At 33.4% G+C, this 20,130-nt stretch overlaps 1 protein-coding gene across 1 annotated transcript; it reads left to right on the forward strand.

The window, feature by feature from the left end:
• The first annotated feature begins 18,214 nt into the window (after positions 1 to 18,214).
• LOC106351535 (probable cysteine protease RDL4) lies at positions 18,215 to 20,003 on the forward strand. Its single transcript, XM_013791324.2, has 4 exons — positions 18,215 to 18,824; positions 19,009 to 19,244; positions 19,337 to 19,477; positions 19,571 to 20,003. Exons 1-4 carry the CDS (start codon positions 18,305 to 18,307, stop codon positions 19,811 to 19,813), a joined length of 1,140 nt encoding a protein of 379 aa, XP_013646778.1. The 5' UTR covers positions 18,215 to 18,304; the 3' UTR covers positions 19,814 to 20,003.
• Positions 20,004 to 20,130: the final 127 nt, after the last annotated feature.

Raw genomic sequence — 20,130 nt, forward strand, 5'->3', positions numbered from 1 at the left:
GAACCATATAAAATCAAGAATATATTCAGTCAAATTCGGTTATGATCTACTTCGATTGACCAAACTGTGTCTTACATAGGAAAGGGTTTTAGAACCAAGTATCACGGGCCTACAGAGCCATGTGTGGAAGATTAAGGCCCCAACACTACAAGAAAACAATGGGATACTGAGGGAAAAAATCGTCGGTATGTCGTCGGAATAACGATATTCCGAGGACATACAGACGAAAAAAGTCCTCGGAAATTCATATATTTCCGACGGAAATTTCCGACGGAATTCCGAGGAAACTAAATTCCGAGGAAACTCCGAGGACACCAAGTTCGTCGGAAGATTCCTCGGAATATACCGAGGGACGCCTTCCTCGGAATATTTCGATGGAATTCCGATGGTCCAATCGTCGGAAGTTTCGACGAAACATTCCTCGGAATGTTCATCGGGAATTTCCGAGGAACATGGCCCTCGGAAAATTCCGAGGAACATCGTTCCCTCGGAAAATTCCGAGGAACTTCTTTCCCTCGGAAAATTCCGAGGAACTTCTTTCCCTCGGAAAATTCCGAGGAACTTATGTCCCTCCGAAAATTCTGAGGAACTTCTTTCTCTCGGAATTTTTGAAAAATTAAATTTTTTAAAAAAATTATTTTTTAAAAAAAATTAAAAATTTTGAAATTTAAATTCGAAAATATAAAATTAAAATTAAAACTGAAAACATATTAGATAATATTCAAAGTTAAATAAAAAATTCCGAGTTTTTGAAAAAAAAAAAAACTACGGGTCTTGAATGTTCGGGAACACCTCGTTCGGGTACATCCTCTTCATCATCTCCATCATTTGCTCGTTCAGCCTCTTCTGTGTCTCATAGCCCGCCTGTTGAGCTGCCATCTGAGCCTCCAACGCAGATATCCGATCATCCTTGTCCTTCAGCTGAGCCGTAAGTACTTCTGGATCAACATAGGGCGGTGGTGCAGAAGAAGGAGCAGCCGACCGGGAGCGACGACCCAAACCGACCAAACGTCCCTTCTTCTTTGGAACCGACTGAAATATTAATTAACCAAATTTAAATAATATAAAAAGATGATAAAATAAAAATCAAGAAATAAATTGAACTTTAAAAAAAAGAACTTACCGATTCAACGATTTCGTTGATTCGAACCCGGGACAAGTTGGTCGAAGCCGTCGAATCGTCATCATCGGTTTGAAGCTGAGACACTTCGTCATACACCTGAGTTTGGACCAGGTCGACCACGTCCCTCACAAGACCATCATCAATCTGACCGGTCTTCTTGTTGGTATACGCCCTTTTCATTAGGGCGAGATCATCAACCGGCTCGCCCTCATTTTCTTCCGCCTTGAAAAAAACATAAATTAAACAAACATTAGAAATCTGAAGAAATGCACAAAAAATAAAATTATGAAACTTGAATAATTGAAGAAAAAGCAGTTGAACTTACCATGCGATCCCCCAGAGTGGCAATAGATTGAGCACCCAAGTTATGCTTGTAGATGTCCTACCCTTTACAGTCGCTCATGCGGTTGTTGGAGTTGGTGGAAGAAGTTTCTTTCTTCTCTTCCTTATCCCAATGCGCACACAAGTCCTTCCAGACCGTGTCGTTCATCGACTTTGGGACCTTTAAATTTTTTTTAAAAAAAGTTTAATAAATAAAAAAATAGTTTAATAAATTAAAAATTGTTAATAAATTAAAAACTACCTTGTTTGCTTCCCACTTCTTCTTCCACTCGCACATCTGCTTCCCATAGTTGTCCATAACTTTATGGACGAAATGGTGATAGATAGATAGCGTATCATCGGAATTCCAGTTGAATTCTTGCTGAAATAGTTTAAAAATAGTTTTTAAGCACAAAAATATAAATAGTTTAATAATTACAAAAAAAGTTTTAATAAATAAAAAATAGTTTAATAATTAAAAAAATAGTTTTAATAAATCCCAAAAATAGTTTAATAATTACAAAAAATAGTTTTAATAATATTTAAAATGTTTAATAAATATAGAAAATAGTTTAATAATTACAAAAAATAGTTTTAATAAATAAAAAATATAAGTAAAAAATTAGAATACTTACCACAAACTGACGAAACCACAGATGCTGCTTCTCGAGAGGGAAGTCAGTGAAAGTCAGATGTCCCTTGTCGAGGGCCGAGTACATCATACGGTTGATCCATGCGCTGATCCCGTTCCCGGATCGGTTGAACCTAATAAAAAGAACAAATTATTAATAATGAATCAAATTTTAAGGAAAAAAATAAAAGTTTAATTACCATGTTTGACCATGTCCATGTGGATACTCAGTGAGATAGGGAAGATGGTCACGACCGGGCTGTCGAACCAACTCCGCAACACTCATCACTCCCGGAGCGGGAGCAGCAGGAGCGGGAGCGGGAGCAGCAGGAGCGGGTAATGGAGAGGGAGATGTATGGTAGGACCTAGGCCTGGGCGTTCGGTGGACCGTTCGGTTTCGGTCCGGATAATTCGGATTTTCTGAATTATGCTCAGAAGTACCATTCGGGTTTTACTAATTATCGGATCGATTTCGGTTCGGTTCCTTTCGGGTTCGATTCGGATCGGATGTAACCAATGTTTAAAATCGTCCAAAAATATCTTTTTTTTAAAACCTTAAAAATTGACAATTTTTTTTTTCAAAATATATAAATTATTTACAAATCTAATTAAAAATGAGTTAAACTATCTAAATTAACTAAAAAGTATTCAAAATAACAATTAAAACAAACTAAAAAAATATTTTGAATATCCTAAAATATCTAAATCATCTTAAATATATAAAAACTTTAACATATTTAACTAATTTCGGATATCTTCGGATCCTAGTTCGAATGTCGGTTCGGTTCGGATTATAACCAAACACCAAAGTACTAAACTCATAAGTCCCGTTCGGTTATTTTTGTATAACAGTTCGGATTCGGTTTCGGTTTTTCCGGTTCGGGTCTAGGTATGTACTTCGGGTTGAGTTAAAAACGCCCAGGCCTAGTAGGACCTGTGGGGCGAAACGGAATCCTGATTATGGCTGGACGAACCCCGAGACTGGCTCTCCATACCACCCCGGCTACGACGCGGTCGAGGCCGGGTCTGATCATCATAAGACCTGTAAATTAAAAAAAAAACATATTTAAAAATTAGTTCTAATAATTTTAATAAAAAAAAACAGTTTAAATAAAAAATAGTTTTTAATCACAAAAATATAAATAGTTTAATAATTACAAAAAAAGTTTTAATAAATAAAAAATATTTTATAAATTTAAAAAATAGTTTTAATAAATCCCAAAAACAGTTTAATAATTAAAAAAATAGTTTTAATAATATTTAAAATGTTTAATAAACATAAAAAATAGTTTTAATAAAATTAAAAATGTGTAATAAATATAGAAATTTATATTTTATATATAAAATACATAAAACATTTTATAACCACAAAAAAATGATTTTAAATATTATATATATGATTTTTAATCACAAAAAAAGTTTTATAGATTTTAAAAATGTTTAATAAATATATAAATGATTTTAAAATGCAAAAAATATATTTTATATACAGAAAACGTTTTTAATATATATATATATATATATATATAATTACAAATTCGATTTTTATAACCACAAAATTAATAAAAACTAAAAAAAAATTCAAATCAAGTGAAATACATAATCAAACTCGATTTTACACAATTCTACCATTCACCCTAACAAAAATCTATAAATCTCATTCCAAAATCATCAAATCTACTTAAAAACCACACAAATCTAACCTAAGAGAGTGGGATAGGGTTCATACATGATGCAAGGACTGAAATTGAGGAGGATTAGGGCGGATTCGCCGGAAATCGTCGAGAGAAACGGGAGGAAACGGCGGAAATCGCGAGAGAGAAGAGAGAGTGCGGCGGAGAGAAATGGGGAAGAAGGTCGGGCTCGACCTAATAAAATGAGGTGTCCGACGGAAATTATCCATTGGAATTTCCTCGAAAATATTTAATATTTCCGTCGGAATTTCCTCGGAAATCATTAATTCAATTTTCGCAAAATATTTGGCGGCTTGGTTTACCCGGTTAGATGAAAATAGTTCGAGGAATCAGGTTTCCTCGGAATTCTCTCGGTAATTACCGAGGATATTCTGAGGAACCAGGGTTTGTGGTTTCAAAACATCGATTATTTTCGCCGTATTTTATTTCTTATACAATTATAATGCATACCATTGAGGATTCTTTGTATAGATGATCATAAACCATGAATTAACAAAATTTCAAAAATAATTGTAAGTATTCCCTTTACCGTTTATTAAAGTGTATAAGTGTTTCTCTTACGTTGTGTGTTTTTCGTTCATGCAATCGTAAAAGTATTTGTTATTGGGTAAAAAACCAAAGTTTGACTTCATAATCTGGATAAGACACTTAATGAAGGTTATATATGTGTTATTCAATCCGTAAAACGTTGTTTTCGGTTTAAAACCCCTAGTTCCTCGGAATTTCCTCGGAATATACCGAGGGAATTCCGAGGAAAATCCTATCTTCGTCGGAATTTCCTCGGAAAATTCCGAAGAAAAGGAATCTATAATCAAATTCCTAAATCGACAAGATCTATTCCGAGGAAATTCCAAGGAAAACCTATCTGCCCTCGGAATTTCCTCGGTATTTATATTTAAAAAAAAAAAAAAGGTCGATGCTAGTCTGTTTCCGAGTCATCATCACCAGATGAATCTGAATCTGGATCTTGGTGAAACTCTCCAATCACTGGTTCATCCTCTACGTGAACGGCGGCTTCCTCTCCGAAGTCGGTTAAATCGACTATAAGGCCAACTCCACCTAAATCTTCTGCTGCACTTAAGTTGCCGGATGTGCTTGGTTGTAGTGGGTCTTCCAGCTCAGAACTTCCCTGAACTCGGCCTCTCGGGTTGAGTCTTGTAACAGTAACCCATGGATCATCTCTGTTCCTTACCCGGGGGTACTTGATATAACAAACCTGATCGGCCTGAGAAGCAAGAATGAAAGGATCATAATATTGCAGCTTCCGTCTCGAATTTACTGATGTAACACCAAATGCATTTGTTCTCACACCTCGATCTGGAGTGTTGTCGTGCCAATCACAATAGAAAACAGTACAGCGCAATCCAACCATGCCCAAATACTTGATTTCCAAAATCTCATGTATGTGTCCGTAGTATACATCATCTCCTGATGCAGAACAAACGCCAGCATCATAAGTCGTACTCGAACATCTCCTCTTATGAGTTGTGAATGCATATCCTCGAATACAAAATCTCGGATATGACTTCACAACAAAGTTTGGTCCAACGACCATCTCGCGTATCCAATCGTCAAATGTTCCACCTCTGGCCAAACCAGCACTCACATAAGTAAACATCCATCCACCAAATTCTCTCTGCTTCATTTCTTCTAGTTCGTCCTCTGTGGCGTATCTATATTCGAACCGCTTTTCTGCCATGAAAATCCTCTCATATTGAAGAACATCTTCGCAGTTGGTGAGTAAATATGTTTGCAAATGACTGCGCTCCTGATCAGTAAGTCGACGGTCCTTTGGTTTTCCGCTAAGTCGTCCAACGTCTATGAAAATGTCTGGAACCGTAACATGATATGTTGCCCGTTCGCCTCTATCATCATGCCGAGCAGGTCTTCTGTTTTTGGTCTGAACTTCTGCTGGAAAGTAGTACTCGGCAAAGTTTGAAGTTTCTTCATTGATCATCTGTGCGACTATAGAACCTTCCACCCTACTTAAATTTTTCACCATCTTCTTCAAATGGAACATATACCGCTCATACAGATACATCCATCTATACTGCACAGGACCACCAAGTTCCAATTCTCTTACCAGGTGAATAACAAGATGCCCCATAACATCAAAAAATGAGGGAGGAAATATCTTCTCAAGGTTGCACTGAATCACGGCTATGTTAGTCTTCAAATTTTCAATACCTTCAAGAGTCACTGATCTCGTGCATAAATCGCGGAAGAAACCACTTATCCCTGCAATTGCTTCATGAACATTTCGTGGTAATAGTTCCTTGAAGGCAAACGGAAGGAGGCGCTGCATCATTACATGGCAATCGTGGCTTTTCAAGCCAGTAAACTTTCCTTCCTTTATGTCGATACAGTTACGCAAATTAGATGCGTAACCGTCTGGAAATTCCACATCGTTTGAAATCCAATCAAAAAACGCATCCTTTCCCGCTGCATCAAGTCGGTATATGGGAAAAGGAGCCCTACCATTCTCATCAACATGAAGTTCTGAACGAGCACATATATCGACTAAATCCAGTTTTGACTTCAAATTATCCTTTGTTCTACCTTGAACATTAAGGATCGTGTTCATGAGATTGTCAAAAAAGTTCTTCTCAATATGCATGACATCTAAATTATGTCTTAGTAGATGATCCTTCCACTATGGCAGATCCCAGAAAATACTTTTTTGTGCCAGTTATGTAGGTCTCCAACACCTTCTACCGGAAAACGCTCATGTCCACCGACGTCTGGCGTCCTACTTCTACGATATGGATGATCTGGTGGTAGAAATCTCCTGTGACAGTCAAACCAACACGTTTTCCTTCCGTGTTTTAGTTGGAAAGCATCAGTGTTATCTTGACAATATGGACATGATAGCCTTCCATGCGTTGTCCATCCATATAACATACCATATGCTGGAAAATCATTTATTGTCCACATTAGTACTGCCCGCATTTGAAAGTTTTTTTTATACGAAACATCGTATGTTTCAGCACCTTGAGCCCATAGTTGTTGCAACTCATATATTAGTGGCTGAAGAAACACATCAAGTGATCTCTTAGGATGCTCTAGTCCGGGAACGAGAATCGAGAGAAACAAAAACTCTTGTCGCAAGCACAAGTTTGGGGGTAGGTTGTATAGTGTAAGAATGACTGGCCATAGAGAATACTGTCTTCCACTCTTGCCAAACGGGCTGAAACCATCAGTACATAATCCAAGGTAGACATTTCTTCTCTCATACGCAAAGTCAGGATACTTTGATTGGAAATGCTTCCACGCTTTTGCATCTGAAGGATGTCTGATCTCACCATCTGTTGAGTGCTCCGCATGCCATCTCATTGGTTGCGCTGTGCGTTCAGACAGATACAACCTCTGCAACCTTTCCGTCAAACGCAAATACCACATCCTTTTATATGGCACTGGAACTCTTCCACTCGTATCTTTATAACGAGGCTTCCCACAAAATTTGCATGAAATCCGCTGTTCATCCGCCCTCCAATAAATCATGCAGTTGTCTCTGCATACATCTATTACCTGATACGATAAACCAAGACCAGTTACGAGTTTCTGAACCTCGTAGTATGAGCCAGGAGCTACATTATCTTCGGGTATAATACCTTTTACATAATCAGCAATCGCATCCAGACAGTCTTCAGCCAAATTATAATCCGTTTTAATGCCCATCAATCTTGTAGCAGATGATAAAGCTGAATGACCATCTCTGCAACCTTCGTACAATGGTTGCTTTCCAGCATCCAACATATCATAAAATCTCCTAGCTTCTGCATTGGGTAAATCTTCCCCTCTAAAATGATCCTTTACCATATGCTCAGTACCTACACCATAATCTACATCCGTTCTAATTGGTTCTTCTAATCTAACCGCTGGCTGAGGTTCGCTAGTACTACCATGTTCATAATCAGTTTCCCCATGATGATACCAAATTTTGTAACTTCGTGTAAACCCACTCAAATATAGATGAGTCCAAACATCACACTCTTTAATAACCCTTTTATTTTTACAATTAGAGCAAGGACATCTTAACATACATGTTTTTGCTTCCGGTTGTCGGTGAACTAACCCCATGAATTCGGTTATACCTCGTTGGTATTCTTCCGTAAGCAATCTCGTGTTCGGATCCAAATGAGGTCGATCGATCCAAGAACGAAAATAATTTGAAGAAGACATGTTTTTTATGAATCAAATTCGTGTGTAAAGAGAGTGAGAGGGAGGATGAAGATATGGAGTGAATGAAGAGGAAGAGGGGTGCTTGTATTTATAGTTGAAATCCTGCCGACAGACCGAGGAAATTCCGACATAATTCCGATGCCAACGGCTAGTTCGTCGAAATTTCCTCGGAATTTTTAAAATCCCCCAACGACTCTCCAACGGCTCTCTAACGTCTATAATATTTCCTCGAAATTCATCGGTTTTTTCCGAAGAATACAATTTTCCTCGGTATTCCATAAGAATATTCCGACGAAATGATATTTCCTCGGAATTCCGTCGGTATATTCCGAGGAAATTCCGAGGAAACCAAATTTTGTGTTTCCTTGGAATATCCTCGGAAATTCCTCAGGATTTTCCGAGGATTTCGTTTTCCGTCGGAACGTCTGTCAGAATACCGCTGTTTTCTTGTAGTGCAAGTAAGATGAAGTATTTCATGCGGTAGGCTATATTGTGATGTGTGGCGACAATAAAGAGGCTCACTTATAGACACATGGATACCGATAGGAGTTTTCCTAGATGTGCTAACCTATGGAGTCGATTAACCATCTTCTTTTTGAATATCCTCCAGCCTTGCAGGTTTGGGCTTTATCAGACTATATATCCCTTCCGGGTTATATCCCGAGTACATCTATATACCAAAACATGAACTTTCTGTTTTGGAAGAGAAAATAATTGGTTCCATTTGATCCACAATTTGATACCTTTCCATGAATCTGTTGGTACATCTGGAAAGCGAAGAATGCAAAATTCTTTAATGGGATAGTTGTATCCCCGATTGGCACTCTCCAACATGCGTCTCTGGAGGCAGAATGTTGGAAAATGGCGAACGTAACGGGAGAAGTGAACGAGGATCATGATGACCTTCCTGCTATAGAGGTTGAGACAGTGCCCCCTTGAATACCTCGAATCCAACCTGTCAAATTGATGCCTCATGGATCGATAATTGCAGTGTCAATGACCTAGAGTGGATTCTAGATCAAATGTGTACTAAATCTTTCAGATTATGGGCGTGCGATATAAGCCTCTCAGCCTTACATGTTGAGATTAAGGCTTACTGTGGGATACTTCATTCATGAAAGACATAAGGATAACCTCGATCCGCTTTGAGATGGATTGTTCGAACCTAGTAGACATGACAACGACTCTGATGGACTGGCTAGCATTTGCGTCGGAAATTGATGTTTTCCAGATACTAAAGGAAGATTTCGAGGACGTGAACATCATTAATATTCTTCCTAGCATAAATATTCAGGCGGATTCACTAACGAAAGAGGCAAAAACTAGAAGTTATACTTTCTTTCGTATAAATTAGATATAGACAGACAAAGATGTTACTCGGAGAATCTCGTCTAATAACAAATTGGTTTAATTAAATGGACAGTTGACAAAAAAATATAGAATGTATTTTACCCATTTAGTTTTTATGGTTATTTGGCTAATTATAAGAAAATTTTGGTTATACGATCATATTTCACTACAAACCATCCAAATTCAAATTTGCTAACTTAAATAGGATCGTGATGGAAACGATCCAATGATTCAAATTAGAACAGCAGGGAAACGTGTTGTCCTTCGTTTCCTGTGTTTGGTAAAACGTCGTTTTCTGTCGCTTTCTGCTGTCGTGCATTTTAATGTCAGTATTGAATCGTGTTCAATCCGGATTTCGGTTCGGTTTAGGTTCGATTTTTTTCGGTTTTCGATATTTCGGTTAGTAAAATATAACTACCCTTCTAAATCCATATTTACTTCGGTTCGGTTCGGTACGGTTTATATACCGTCAGTTTTTGGTTTATTCGGTTTTATACCAAAAAACATAACTATTTAGTTTGAGATCATATTATATGAATTTTAGAGTCATATTGTCAACACAATCATTTATTAAAAATATATTACATGTTCAAATAAATGAACAAGAAAATAAAAAAGCTTCTACCATCAAATAAAATAATCAAATCTATAACTAAAATCAAAGCTTGAAATTTTGAAAATAAAAATAAGAAACAAAACAAAAACATGAAAAAAAAGTTTTTCCACTCTTCCATATTAGTGTTTATTAAAGTCATGTTTTTTCAATTGAACACGAAACTCTGTTTGTTTACAGATAAGAAAAAAATTATTAAAATTTTCCATTAATTATTGTCCATCAAATTTATAATCTTTATATTAATTTAGTGAAGACTAAAATAAAGCAAAAAGATCAAAAAAAGACTTTGAAAATAAGATGTCTGAATTGCGATGTATTGTTATTTAATTATAGTTCAAGTGTTTTACAAATTAAGGTTTTTTATTACTATAAAATTATGGTAATAGTTATTAACACAAATTTAACTTATGTAACAAATATATTTTCATGTATTGTTATAAAATAGATACATATTTACATGTTTATACTTTTAATCGCTTTTGTTCGGTTTATTCGGTTTAATCGGTTATAACCAAACCATATCCAAATCCTACGGTCTTTATAAAATTATATCTATTCGGTTTATATGGTATATACCAAAACCAAACCATATTGTCTAGTTCGGTTCGGTTCGGTACGGTTTGGTTTTACCATATTGAACAGCCCTAGTTTTGATTGATAATGCCAATTTTAAGACTAACTAATTTTTTTTTCAAGTAAATTATCTGAAATATCAAATTTAAACAGAAATTCAACAGTAACCAAAATAATATTTGATAATCTATATCTATTCTAACAAAACTTAAATAAATATAAATGTACCTTTTAAATAACTTTTAATTACAGTACAATGCTATTGAAAACTACCTAATCCTAATTTTCAGTATTTATTATCTTTTTGAATCCACAAGAAATCGAATGAAACCTGGCGAAAACAAGAACAAATCCTAAAGAAAAAGGCTGAAAATATTGTTCAAAAGTGCAGAAAGTGTTCTTGAACTCTTTTTTTATCTGAGAATCTGAAGGGCAACGATCAGAATGGTACTCGTATCCATTTACGATCCCGTTTAAGGTTAAATAAAGCTGGATACTGCGTGCTAGGACAAAGACTTTTGAATACCGGATCTTCAATTTGATATTGAAGTGAATTCCCAATTATGAGTTGGGCGCTTTAACCATTCAGCCATGGATGCTTAGTGGGGGTCTTGCTAATGAGGTACTATGCCCGGTAAGTGGACTTTCCTTACCAAAGTGGCAACACAAAGGTTTACTCGCAGCATTCGCAGCAAACTCGCAGGCAGGAGAGAGTCAAGCTACAACTTGTGAATTGTCAAAACAATTAAAACAATCATAAAAGAAACCTTTTGATTTTCAAACTAATTAAAACTAAAACTCTCCAAAAACTTATAGCTTTAATAAACTTCAGAAAATTCGATATTTAATTGTTACAAAATATTCTAAAATAATATCACCCAATAGCTAAATTATACAAATTAGTATATCCTAAATGTGTAAAATACAAAAAAAAATCCAAATTTTATCTAGATCAAAAACTAAACTCTATTACTCTAATCCTAAACCACAATAACCTAAACCCTTATATTATATATGTCTTTGGGCATTTAATACATAGTACTTACATAAGTTTTCCCTATTTGATTAGTTTGAAACATCGTTTTAATTAAGAAATAGAAAATATTGTTCAATAAAATATTAGTATGATATTTTTGTCTATTCATCAATATTTATTATAAATACAGGAAATGTAGAAACCATGTAAATAACCAATTTTGTAAAATATATATTAAATGGAATTTTAAGTGGATCAGATTGGTGCTATGTAAGAAGATAAGAACATAGAACAAGAGGTGTGGATGCCATAAAAATCTTTTTCGGCTGTTGATTCAAAATGACTGCAGAAGATGTTGAGACTTGTTTTCCAACCAGTTCTCATTTGAGTGGAAAATGAGATAGATCTATTTTTATAGAACACACAAAATACACATCTAAATTTATAGATCAATTTTTTAAAGAGTGCAAAATGAGAACCATGTAATTAAAAATCTGCAAAAACACGATAAATTAGTGAGAAAGACATGAGACAAAAAGGTAAAAAAGATTGATACAAAGTGTTGGTGTTTTCAAGTTTAAAGAGATCGGAGAAAGTTTGGAGAGTTTTAGAACGAGAAACATTACATTTTTATTCCAGACATTTGAAAGGAAGAGAGAAAATGTATATTTTTTTCTATATAAGGAGACTAAAATTTCAGTTAGGCTAAATATTTTCGGTTTAGAAGAATTCTCAACTTATAAGAAGACTTCTCAAGAATTTTTTTAAACCTAAACTTACTATTCGTCCGAAAAGACTTTAGAAGTGCTGTATGATCTTTCTGCAATCCAAATTATTTCTAAAGCATAAATCTTTACCAATCATTCTTTGTAAATTTTTAAAACAATAGATTTTTCTTTCCTTTTTGTTTATTTTTAGCTGTGGAAATCAATAAATCTATAGCAATTTTGTTTTGCTTTTGAAAATTTATACGTAAGTCACTAAATCTTTTCAAATCTACAGCTAAAATCCTACATACACATTATTTACAACCACAACAAAAAAAAAAAATCAACAGTTTTATTTCTACAGCAAACACATAAAGCTACATCTCATTCCAATCATCTCTAAGGAAGAAACATTATATTTTTGTTGCAGCCATTTGAGAGAAAGAGAGATAATGTGTAAATTTTCTTTATATAATAAGACAAAAGTTTTTAAATAGGTTAAATATTTTTGATTCAAAAAACTTTTAGGGAAGTCTTTTAAGAGAGGATTTTCAAGAAGTCTTATAAACCCTAAATTTACTATTCGTCCAGAAGTGGGAAAGTCTTCTTGTGCATTATTTGTTAAAAAGACTTAACTAACCTAAATCCTAAAATCAAATAACTAACATAAACAAACATTTCATTAAACTTAAAATCAACTTTTAAAGTATTTAATATACAAAAAACTAAACACATATATGTAAAATTTAATTTTTCAAAAAAGGTTAATATTCCAAAATCTAACCCCAAAATACAAACAATACTAAGACATATGCTCCAAACCCTAAACCAAATAATATCATTACTCAATCAACATTCACTCATCTATGCTGAAAACAATTCAAATTTACTATATCTTAATTTATATCATTTACAAATGTTTATAATTACATGATTTCACATTTTTCTCCAAACAAAATATTTTTTATAAAATTTATAAATTATTTTTAAGATCAATTATATAAGAAGACTTCTAGGAAGTCGCCTCCCATAACACTTAGGGGGGTATATTGGGAGATGAATTTGTGTAGGGTTTATAAATTTTAAGAGTTGATAGATTTTAAAAGTTACATGTGCATTGTGAAAATTTATATACATTGACTTATGAAATTTGATCATAACTTTTTAGATTTGTAAAGATTTTCATGAATTTGTAGTACCTCTTTTCTATCATTCTTTTTGTAAAGTAAATGTATAATTTATTTTTTCTAAATCATATAATATGGTTATTTATTTTTCTTTCAAACTAAAAAATAATAATTGTAATACATATAAAATTGGGCAATTCACTTAAATAGCTCTTTTCAATTTTTGATACAAAAAGAGTCCCCAAAGAAGAAAATGACCAAAATAGATTTCATGAAAAAGGCAAAAAACTATTTTAAGCCTTATAAAAGGGGAAATTACATGTTTACCACTTTCAAGGTACCACTTTTCATTTTTACCACCACTAATGACACATTTTCAAAAATACATTCTTCATTAAGTGGTAAAAGACTCTTATGCCCTTGTTATTTATATATATAATAAATTATTATTTAAATAAAAAAATAAAAATAAAAAAAAAAATAAATAAAAATAAATAAATGAAAAAAATAAAAAAAAAATAAAAATAATGTAAATTTTTTTTATGTTTTCGAAATATACTTTTCAAATTCGAACTTTTTTATAATTTTATTTTTTTTAAATTTTTTTTTCAAATTTCTTTTTGAAAAACGAAAATTATGTTTGAAACTACTTTTTCAAAATTTTTATATATTTTTAAGTATTTATATATTTATTAGAATCATAAATTTCACATTCCAAAAACCCTACTCCACCCCTCAACTCGAAACCCTAAGTCTAGATTAGTTAACCCTAAGGGTATAATTGTATTTTACCCTTCATTAAAAGTGAGGGTAAAAGTGGTTAGTGTAAACATGAAAAGTGGTACTATGAATGCGGTATTTGTGTCAATTTCTCTACTTTATAGACATATAAATAATAAAAATGAAAAATAATAAGTTTCTTTATAAATTTTGAATTATATTTTTCAAATTCAAACTTTTTCAGAATTGTTTTTCAATTTTTTATTTTGAAATTCGAAAATGCTTTTTGAAACTATTTTCAAAATTTTTTATTTATAATTTTTTAATATTTATAAATATGATTATTTATTCATAAATCATAAAACCATATAAAATAATTATATATTAAAAATACAAAAGTACATGAAATGTTATGAATTATAGTTTTCGACATATAATTTGGATCTAATGTGCAATAGATATTTGGTAACATTAACTATTTTGTTTTTTTTCACATGGATTTTGAAAATCACATATACATATGATATTTGAGGAAATTACATGTTTACCACTTTTATGATACCACTTTTCATTTTTACCACCACTAAAGAAACATTTTCAAAAATATCTTCTTTGTTATGTGGCAAAAGACTTTTATGACGTTGTTATTATATATATAATAAATTATTATTTAAATAAAAAAAATTAAAATTTAAAAAATTAAAAAAATTAAAAAAATTAAAAAAATTAAAAAAATTAAAAAAAATTAAAAAAATTAAAAAAATTAAAAAAATAAAAAAAATTAAAAAAAATTAAAAAAAAATAAAATAAAATAAAAATAAAAAAGGTAAATTTTTTTTATGTTTTCGAATTATACTTTTTCAAATTCGAACTTTTTTATAAATTTGTTTTTTTTATTTTTTTTTTTCAAATTTCTTTTTGAAAAACAAAAATTATGTTTGAAACTATTTTTTAAAAATTTTATATATATTTTTAAGTATTTATTTATATATTTATTAGAATCCTAAATTTCACATTCCAAAAACCTTACCTCACACCCTTAACTCTAAACCCTAAGTCTAGATTAGTTAACCCTAAGGATATAATTATCTTTTATCCTTCATTAAAAGTGAGGGTAAAAGTGGTTAGTGTAAACATGAAAAGTGGTACTATGAATGTGCTATTAGTGGCAATTTCTCAGGATATTTTGAAAGTTGAGTCTTATGAGTAAAAATGAATAGAATTCATTTCCCAATAACACTAGATTTAGTTAGAATTTGAGAATCAATAATAACTAAACTTTTTGAATAATAGAGAATTTAAATGGATTTTGAAATTTTTAAACCAATAACCACAAATTCTATTAAGTTTTTTGGAAACCAATAAAATTTCAAAATTCTCAAAGTCCATCAGAATTTATTTACTCCCCCCCCCCCCCCCCCCCCCCCCATACAGAACCTCATTAGACTTGTTTGGTTATAAGGAGTGGTTGTATTTTCACAAAGTTTTTGGGTTACTTTAGCATTTGATTGATATTTCGGTTTACTTTTGTATTTAAAATCAAGTATTGAGTCATATTTGGCAAATTTCCCTTTGATATATCACTAACTTTATTGTAAATATACCTTAGCAAATACAAAAAAAAATTATTTATTAAACTCCAAAAGTTTAAGAAAATTTTACTTTTAAAATATTTAAAAGTTATACATAGATCTATTAATTACCTAACTATAAGAATAATCGAGTTTTCAAGTTTTTAAAAATTTAATTGTATTTAAATGCTATACAATGTATTGGTTGTATGATTGATAATTAGTTTAATACGATAAAAGGAAATTGTCACAAATAGCACATTCATAGTACCACTTTTCATGTTTATATTAATCACTTTTACCCTCACTTTTAATGAATGATAAAAAATACTTATAACCTTAGGGTTAACTAATCTGGACTTAGGGTTTAGAGTTGAGGGGTGAAGTAGGGTTTTTGGAATGCGAAATTTAGGATTCTAATAAATATACAAATAAATACTTAAAAAATATAAAAAAAATTTTAAAATTAGTTTCAAACATAATTTTCGATTTTCAAAAAGAAATTTGAAAACTAATTCAAAAAAAATTCAAAAAAAAAATTATAAAAAAGTTCGAATTTTGTTGGGGTCAAAAACGGTTACGACAAATTTAACATCCAAAACATCCGAGGAAGAAAGTAAGAATTTCTCCGAAGAGTACTTTTCGAAAATAGACTCTTTCTTACGAAAAAGCTTTACGGAAGAAAGAATCGAGATGTCCGACGAAAGCTCGAAACAGGTCGCTACGTAGCGACCGAGCTCGAGCCAAAGCTCGGTCGCTACGTAGCGACCGAGCTCGAGCCAAAGCTCGGTCGCTACGTAGCGACCGAGCGATCGTCCCGCTCGGTCGCTACGTAGCGACCGAGCTCGGCCAAGCTCGGTCGCTACGTAGTGACCGAGCGATCGTCCCGCTCGGTCGCTACGTAGCGACCGAGCTCGAGCCAAAGTTTGGTCGCTACGTAGCGACTGAGCACTCGTCTCGCTCGGTCGCTACGTAGCGACCGGGCTCGAGCCAAAGTTCGGTCGCTGTGTAGCGATTGAACCTTTCCGAACATCGATACGACACCAGTCCTTGCATTCTCGTCAAACCTTCGAATGCTATCTCCCGAAGACCGTAGCAAGCTCAGTCCATGTTTCCCGCTATTCTAATTCATCGATCAAACTTCGCGGATTAGAAACCGTGGAAAACTCGTAGTAAACGTGTCGAGTCGGAAGACGGCCCAACGGGATCTAAAACACGACTCGAGGCCCATCCTACGATTTTTCCTAACCAAAAGCCCGTGAACCACAGCATGGTTCACGCTTGGCCCACGAGGAAGGATAAATGTCAAGTTTTCGCGGATAAATACGGAAGTTTTGAAGATAATTGTGAAGATCGGGAAAAATGGAATATCTCCATTTTTATGCTATGACGGCTTAAGGGCAGAAGAGTAAAAGCGTAAACCGACCTTGGAGCTAGTATATAAGGAGTCCTAGGCGAGGAGCAAGAGTGAGAACTTTTTCAGAGCAAACTTAGCACTTAGAGCAATTTAGGCAATTTTCCGTTTTTGTTATTTCGAGCTGCGACTCAATTAGGTTTAGCCGTCTTAGGGTTGCTAGAACTAGGAATCTCGCCGACAGCTCTCGAGCCCAGGCTTATACCTTGTTGTAACGCTCATACGCAGATTCGGAATAAAGATCTACTTTGCTCTCTCTTTTCGATTTCTTACTTTTATCGTTGTTATTCTCGTGTTCTGATTGCTTGACGTGTGGTAATTAACAGATATCCGGGTCATCTGGGAAATTAGGGTTTTCCTAGTTTCCTCATTTAAACGGAAATCGACAATGTGAATTTCGGTTCCCACAAATTTGAAAAAGTATAATTCGAAAACATAAAAAAAAAATTTATTTTTTTAATTTTTTTTATTTTTTATTTAAATAATGATTTATTATATATATAAATAACAAAGATATAATAGTCTTTTGCCACTTAATGAAGAAGATATTTTTGAAAATGTCTTTTTAGTGGTGGTAAAAATGAAAAGTGGTAGCATGAAAGTGGTAAACATATAATTTTCCCTTTTCTAATCTCGCTACCAGTAGCATCTTTTTAATATCTACAAATTTCAGATATATTATTTAGTTTTACGTTTTGAACTTTTGATAATCATATGACTAACAAAATTTTATCTAATTTTTATAGAATTTGATTTAATATTTTTTAACCAAAGAAATAGATAAAAATATTTCTAAGATTATCATTTTTAATATATACATATATGTTATTAAATAAAAATTGAAAGAAAAATGATTTATTTTATTTTAATTTTACATATAATTAACTTACAATTTAAAATTAAACATTGTAAGGAGATAATAAAGTCAAAAATTAACAAAAGTTTATTTTAAATATGATTTAAATTTTAAAACTTTATTTCTGCACATGTGCAAGAAAACACATAGTAACTTTATAAAAGAATAGTTTATTTAATTTAAAATCTTACAAAAAAGATGTTAGGTCCAATATAATATTTCTAAAATGATTAAATTGTTAGATATCTTTTATATACTACTTATGTCATATCACCTCTTCTGATGTGAGATTCTTAACACAAGTGTTACCTATCTGAGCTCTGAATACTATAAATACTCTCATATAGTAGGCAAAATTAATCAGCACAAAATCTTGTTCTCTTTTTCTATGAGCTTTTTTAAACTTGTTGAAACAAACATAAATTAAAGTTTCATTAGTTTTGATGGGTAGTGCTAAATCAGCCATGCGGATCTTCTTACTAGCAATGCTCATCGCATCTTGTGCCACGGCCATGGACATGTCCGTCGTTTCATACGACTATAACCACCATGTTGTTGGCAGTTCTGGCCACCGTGTGGCCACTGGTCCCAGCCACAGCGACAGCGTTTTCGACGCTGAGGCCATGCTGATCTTCAACTCATGGATGGCCAAGCAAGGGAAAGTGTACAACTCCGTTGCCGAGAAGGAACGGCGTTTAACAATCTTTAAGGACAACCTCCGTTTTATCACTAACCGGAACGCAGAAAATCTCAGTTATCGACTTGGTTTGACCCGGTTTGCTGATATATCTCTCCATGAGTACACTGAACTTTGTCACGGGGCTGCTCCAAAACCACCTAGAAACCACGTGTTTATGACTAGTAGCGACCGATACAAGACTAGTGCTGGTGATGTACTTCCTAAGTCCGTTGACTGGAGGAATGAAGGTGCTATGTCTGAAATTAAAGATCAAGGCCATTGCAGTAAGTGCTGCGAATTTAATATCCAAAACGTTAGTCTTATCAATTATAAGGTCAAGCCTGATTTGAAAGCGTGCGTTAGTTTTGGTTGAAATTGATAATTGATACTATATAACAACTATAAGTGTTGACCTTTAGTAAAAAAAATCACAAACGCTATGCATGCTTTGTTTTTTTTTTTGTGAAGGGAGTTGTTGGGCTTTCTCGACTGTGGGGGCAGTGGAAGGCTTAAACAAGATCGTGACAGGAGTGTTAGTCACTTTGTCTGAGCAAGATTTGATCAACTGTAACAAAGACAATAATGGTTGCGAAGGAGGCAAAGTCGAGACTGCCTATGAGTTCATAGTTAAAAATGGTGGTCTTGGTACCACCAAGGATTATCCTTACAAGGCTGTTGATGGAGTCTGCGATGCCCACCTCAAGGTCGGTACAAAGAGTCCTAAATGTAGAAATAATGTCTAACAAAAATAAAGCATCAATTTTCAAATATTTTAATGTCAAAACTACTTGCATAGGAAAACAACAAGAATTTTATGATTGATGGGTATGAGAATTTGCCTGCAAACGATGAGCATGCTCTAAGGAAAGCGGTTGCTCACCAGCCTATAACCGCCATTATTGATTCCAGCAGCCGGGAATTTCAGCTTTACAAATCGGTAAATATAAGAATTCTTCAAGTTTCGTTTAAAAATGTTTTAGAGTTGTTTCTTATATATATGCAATGATTTTTTCTTTCTTTTACCTCAAAGGGAGTTTTTGATGGAACGTGTGGAACAAACCTAAACCATGGAGTTGTTGTGGTCGGGTATGGAAACGAAGACGGTCGTGACTACTGGATCGTGAGAAACTCGTGGGGAAACACTTGGGGAGAGGCTGGCTACATGAAGATGGCCCGCAACATTGTCAACCCAAGAGGCTTATGTGGCATCGCAATGCGAGCTTCTTACCCTCTCAAGAACTCCATTTCTACCGACGTAAGGTCCATGACCTAATAAAATAAACTAAATATATGCTATGCGTGCAATGGATCGAGTGAGCGAACAACTTATTCGAAATAATCGAGTCGATGGATTTGCCTTTGTAATATATCCTGGACTTGTATGGGGTCAATGTTTGGAGTTTGTATCATGTTTATGAATATTTCGTTTTGCGTGTGATAATGAATATTTTATGTTTTTAAAATTTGTTTCCTTTTAATTAGTACTATTTTATCAACCAGGTATGCATTATAAGTAAAGATATTCCTCCTTTACAGTATTGTATAGTCTATCTATACTATTATTTATGAAGTGATTTAGCTTATCTATAC

The sequence above is a fragment of the Brassica napus genome, chromosome A9, assembly GCF_020379485.1.
Source record: "Brassica napus cultivar Da-Ae chromosome A9, Da-Ae, whole genome shotgun sequence".
Taxonomy (NCBI): Eukaryota; Viridiplantae; Streptophyta; class Magnoliopsida; order Brassicales; family Brassicaceae; genus Brassica; species Brassica napus.